This window comes from Glycine soja, chromosome 10 (assembly GCF_004193775.1).
Source record: "Glycine soja cultivar W05 chromosome 10, ASM419377v2, whole genome shotgun sequence".
Lineage (NCBI taxonomy): Eukaryota > Viridiplantae > Streptophyta > Magnoliopsida > Fabales > Fabaceae > Glycine > Glycine soja.
The window spans coordinates 3,719,194-3,725,193 of record NC_041011.1 but is presented as its reverse complement, the minus strand read 5'-3'; the positions used below and the strand labels follow the sequence as shown (position 1 = coordinate 3,725,193).

The 6,000-nt window shown below is 27.6% G+C and overlaps 1 protein-coding gene across 1 annotated transcript; it reads right to left on the bottom strand.

Moving 5' to 3' along the window:
• Nucleotides 1-1,399: 1,399 nt before the first annotated feature.
• LOC114370583 lies at nucleotides 1,400-2,389 on the bottom strand. Its single transcript, XM_028327980.1, has 2 exons — nucleotides 2,137-2,389; nucleotides 1,400-1,972 (listed from the first exon to the last, which is right to left on the bottom strand). Exons 1-2 carry the CDS (start codon nucleotides 2,232-2,234, stop codon nucleotides 1,738-1,740), a joined length of 333 nt encoding a protein of 110 aa, XP_028183781.1. The 5' UTR covers nucleotides 2,235-2,389; the 3' UTR covers nucleotides 1,400-1,737.
• Between the last annotated feature and the right edge of the window lie 3,611 nt (nucleotides 2,390-6,000).

The window sequence follows — 6,000 nt, the reverse complement described above, 5'->3', positions numbered from 1 at the left end:
GATTATGTGTAATTTGATAAAAACTCAGTGAGTGTTAATAATTTGCTCTATTTATTTTATTGCATTTCATCTCATTGAATTTTCTTTCATTTATCATTGATGATAACCTCTTAAGTAGGTGCAGGGTTTGCCTTAGTGATTGCCACTTAAGTAGGAGGTTGTTATATCACTTTTCATTTTCTCGAGCATGAGTTATAATCTCTTATTATCTTTGGTAACCTGTTGAAACAATAGGTAGAAAACACGAGAAAATAACAAGTATAACCACCACTATAAAGGTAAAAAAGGATCTTATGCAGGTTCTTTACTCCTCTTACCAAATCTGTAGAAGTCGTGCACTTTTGGCATGTGGTATGTCGAACTTGAAATGTAGAAAACATAAGAAGAAACTAAGGGTTAATATATTAGCAGGTTTAGACTATCACTACGAAATCTTAATTTATGCTTGAACTTTGACTCGAATCCTTTGAAAACAAAGAGACAAATTAAGAAGAAATGAAAAAAGGGTGATTGATTGGTCATGGCAGTGGAGAGATTGATTAATAGATGTGTATATTTTGGTCTTAATGTGACTTTTATAAAATGGTTTGAATGAATTTTACTTTAAACTATGTAAGGATAAATTCTGTTTTTTTTTATTATAAGTGGAAAGATTTAATTTATACGATCAATTAATTAAAAAAATATTTTACATATATATTTTTATTAAATTATTCTTATCTCTTTTAATTTATCTACCCTACTCCATTAGTAAGAAAAGATTTTATATAGTGATCCTACTAAGAGAACATTTTATTTAAATAATTAAAAATCATGTATCTTATTTTCCTATTACATTTTTTTCTTTTTAAATTTACATATTCTTTTTTCGTACAAGTGTTTTTTTATTGACCCTGCTTAACCCTTAATTAATGATGACATATATGTTACGCCCATGTCTATACAATAATAATAACAACTAAGTCCACTTTTATTTTATATTTATTTTAATTTTGCATTTCTCTGTTCTAAAATACATTAATCGAATTTATTATTATTAATTCTTATGATGAACTTTCAAACAAATTTTTTCTATTAGATATCTCAAACTGTTTATTTACCAGTAAAACTCACGAAAGTTCCTGCACATGAAATAGTGCCTCGAAACCACTAAATAAATGAGATTTTTTTGTCGTCACTAAATAAACGAGGAATAATATTATATCTTTATTATAATTTTTCAACATTTTTTTAATATTCTATGAAATAATCATTAATTATGAAGAAGTAAGCATAGTTAATACTATAAAAAGCGAATGCATGCATTTCATAAATGTAATCATTTTCCCAACCCAACAAATTCCAAACCGAATTCCTTCGGATTCATGAATATAATTAAAATTTGCTAAAAAAATGAATATAATTTTGAAAAAATCTCCTGGATTAATTGATGAGTCAAAGAAACATTAAAAATTGTATCTAAATATCCGACTCTATAAAGATGCTTGGTTTGAACGGGACAAGCCTTTGACTGATTGGTTCCTCCTTTGACTAAAACTACCAATTCCCAGCAAAACCAACCAAAGAGAAAAAACCAACCCTACCACCAGTCTTCAACAAAATACTACTAGATAATGAAACTGTGAAAGAATTAATTACTAGAACGAATAATAATATGATGAACGAAACAATGAGTTCTAAAACTAACTTAATAACATTATTCAATGATGATTGATGAATGATGAGTGATCCAAAACACTAGGAAGAAGATGATGAAGAAGAATTTGATGACTCGAATTTGTAGCACTTGTCCACAGCAACTGACACATCCCAAGTGCAATTGAGTCCCCTTGGTATGGTCACAAGGTCTCCAGCACCAAACTCTACAAACTCTGATGACCCTTTTGGATATGCCTTCACCTTCCCTTTCAGCAAATAGCATGTTTCTTCAGCATCAAACTTCAATTGGTACTTCCCTGGAGAACAACCCCATCTTCCATTTTTTTTAACAATACAATACAACCCCCATCAAAAGAAATCAAATAAAGACCATAAATACAAAATTTATATATGCATGTTATTAATCTAAATAGAGAAAAATAATAATGAAAGGAAGAGCATAATAAAGAGAGATAAAAATAGAGAAAAGGAGCATACTTTGGCCAATACTTGATGTTCAATTCGGCTAGGCGTGACTCGGGAGGATTGCTTTCAATGGTGATTCTAAGGTTTGATGAATTGGAATCTGAAGCCATGGAAGGAGGGGTTGGAGAAGAGAATAAATATTATTTAGTGAACAAAGTTGACCACAGAAAGGCACTGTGGGAAAAACTATGCTTTTTGTTGTGTTTTTGTTTGGTTGGATGAATGTGGGATTTTATATAGAGAAAAATATATAGAGGAATCTTTAGGATAAGAGAGACCTTGAACTATTTTGAGGATGTTGGGTACCCTTATTTAACAACCTACCTTTCACATCATGCCCGCTATGCATCACAATTGTTTTTCAACCGGGGAAGATTTTGATTATGGTGGCTAAAATTAGTTAAAAAGTTAGTTGAAAATTATTCATTAGCTGAAAGTTAAAAGTTAGTAGTTAAAAATTGAAAAATAAACTTATTAAATTATAATTTTTTGGTAAAATTAATTTTTAAAGTAATTGAAAAGTGTAAAAATGATAGAAAAATAATAAAATAATAATTTATTTTAAAAAGTAACTTGGAAATTGAATAAATATATTGAGGATAAAAATGAAAGAAAATATAAAAAGCTAAAAGTTAGTATTTTAAAAAAAGTTACTTCAAGCATGTTTAAAAAAAAACTTTATTTGAAGTAGTATTTCAAAAGATGATAGAAGGTATTAAAAAAATTTGTTTATCCAAGAGTCAAAAAAGTTTTTAAGTTAGTAACAAAAAATTTAAAAACTAATTAAAATATCTTGTCAAACGTAACCTTTGATTTATTAAAAAAATATTTAAAGAATAAAACATGATACAAATATTTGTTGAATACATATATTTTAAAAGAAAATATATTTTTCGTCGTTATAAATATAAAAATATTTAAAATGTGTTCTTGCAAATTTTTCAATAAGTTTTTCGTCAATGTGTTGTTTTTAGGCCCAAAACAAGCTTTGGAGATATTCCAACCTATGTGTATTGTTATATTACATCGATTATATGCATAGAAGAAAAAAAATGACACATTTATATCAATTGTTGCATGAGTGATTTTAAAAAATCATCAGTAAATTTAGATTTATCCAAACATACATCCAAGTCAAAATGTGACACATTTTAATTTTGTGAGTACAAAAGAAATACTAAAAATTTTACACAAAAAATTTTGAATATTTCTATATTTATGAGAATGAAAATCATATTTTAGTCTATTTTAAAAATTATTAAAATAAAAGAATTCGACGTTCTTAAGCAAGTCTAAAAAAATATTCCTTAAAACAATTAGTTGGATACTATTTGATGTAAAACAAAAAACGTTTTTAAAATTAATTTTACTAGATGACAAGCTTTATTTTTATGTTTTGATTTCGACATTGTTCATATTAGAGAGATGCTTGATTTCTTGCAAGAGAATCTTTACATGACTCTATACGAGCATGAACAAACTAGTAAGACCATGTCGAAAGATTGATGATATCACCCCCACTAAGTCATAAAAGACTCTAAACACCAATACTAGTTCTCTAAACACCAAGCTCATGAGCTACATCAGTTTCAACACTTGTTCCACTAATGTCAACCAATTTGGCCTGAGTTATTCAAAACTCTCCAATTAAAACATAACAAAAGTATATAATCACTCAAAAATCAAAATCTCTTTCATTACAATAAGTTTACCCCTCTACAATATCATCATACTTTGATATAAAAAAAACACCTCTAATATCACTAGAACCCAAGCTTTTTGATCACCACCTAATCAAGCATATAAAAATAAAAACCATAAGCTTATTCTGATAATGATAACAAAGAAAGAATGGATAAAATTTCTCCCAAGAGAAATAGCTCATAAAATCCTTACAACTCAATTTCATTATATTCCACATGAATCCTGTAAAATTAGAAAATTTTACTAGTTCATATTAGTAGACACATATTCTAATAATAAATGGTCAATGAATACTATTTTCAAAGATTTTTCTTAAAATATCCTTTTAGTCCACTTTGGGATCAAGGCCTTTATCAATCCACAACTTTAAGACAATTTTTCTTTCAAAATTATACTTACTTATAAAGACACCTGTATACATTCATTTACCAACATTGTTGGTTTTTTTAGATAAAAAGGGAGATTTTCCTAAAGTTTCCCAAATAATTAAGTAAGTGTTTTAACAACATTTATTTATATTTTAAAGAAAAATCTACTTTTACTCAAGGATACTAATTTATATCCTTTGTGGCTAATTAAGGAATATCTTGAATTATGTCCTGAGATTGATGTTGTGAGACTAACCAATAAAATAGATCTTCGTTATTTGATCTCTAAATCAATACGTGTTAAATGGTGAGTAAAATTTAATGTCTCTTTGAGTAGAAATGTCTCAACAAAAATGATCAAGAGCTAAAAACTCAAACAATAAAGAATCATGCTTCTTAGTAGGAAAAAAAAAGAGATAATTGGCAACCTTATATAGTGCTTGCCACTTCAGAAGAAGAATGACAAGAAATATTCAAAGTTTTCAGTTCAATACGATTTCAGTAGATTGAACACAAAGTTTCATCAAGTACTAACAATTATCTACAAGACAATGGATATGATTGCTAGGGAATATTTTTCAAATAATCAAAAGCAATAGACACTAAAGTTGATATTTCTAGTCAAAGATAACATTACATGAAGGAATCTCATGCTTTGATTCAACCAAAGCTCGTTATCATGTCACATGATAAAAAGAGACAAGACTTCTCATTCAACAAGAGTTTATATAAAGGATATCACATAAAGGAATCTCATGACCAAGACTATTATCTTAAAGCTTCGAATATAATAGTACTGTATAATTATTTCGTATATCAATGTAATATTTTATAAGTGTGGTAGATATGATTTAATATTTTATTCAATAAAGTGTTGTAGTTGTAATGTCTTTCTTTTAGTATAAGTAGGTAGATCGTCATTTATCTTAGACAAAGTCTTAATTTTATATACAGTGTTGTAATTACTTATATTAAATTGTTAGAAATTCACTCAAAGCTTTCATACATTCTTTTTAAGTTTTCTATCCAAAATTTCTATTATACAATTTTATTTCTCAATACTTTTATTTTAAATTAATATTCTCAAACATCTTCATCTTATTTTTTGAATAAGGCATGCAGAGGCTAAAGGAATGGAAATCTCAGCTATATTGGCACCTTCATTCCTAACCGTCATGAACAACACACCAGATTATGAATAACCAAAAGAGAAATACAAAATCGAAGGAATCAGAGTTAAAAAAAACATTAAAGAAACTTATAATTAGGAAGACCTAATCTATTTCTATAAAACTCTTCCCACTTTCTCAGCAAAAAGATGGAAGAGATAGAATCCAACCAGGACCACACAAGTATAAGAATAAATTTAATAGAAGAATCTTACATTAAATTATTCTTATATCGTTCATTAATTAAGCTCTTAATTTGACATTAATAATAATGATAAAAAAATTTGACATTAATAATACGAAATCACGTACTAGCTGTCCATTAAATGAACCTGTCCTATTAATAAAAAAAATGTATCTATCCTTCCTTCTAATAAATCGACACTTAAATGTAAAAATAATTTGTTTTGTGGGAATCTTCCTTATTTATCGTTAGTTGTTCGGTGATAATCCACCGTTAATTTGTTGCCTTTTTTTCTCACCATATGTCAACAGTGAACTCTGGTTTTATGTGTTTAAGTAATAGACCACAAATGCCAACTCTCCCTTTCTATGACATCATCTTCCATTCTTCCCTTTCTACTGTTGTATTTGAAAAACAAAAGCTCTTCTTATTTTTTTAAATGTGTAATTTT

Excerpts from the sequence above, each read along its gene's own strand:
- LOC114370583 (XM_028327980.1), bottom strand. The coding sequence starts at position 2,234 with ATGGCTTCAGATTCCAATTCATCAAACCTTAGAATCACCATTGAAAGC. Across the intron at positions 1,973-2,136 it reads AACATCAAGTATTGGCCAAA|ATGGGGTTGTTCTCCAGGGA; the intron begins GTATGCTCCTTT and ends AAAAAATGGAAG.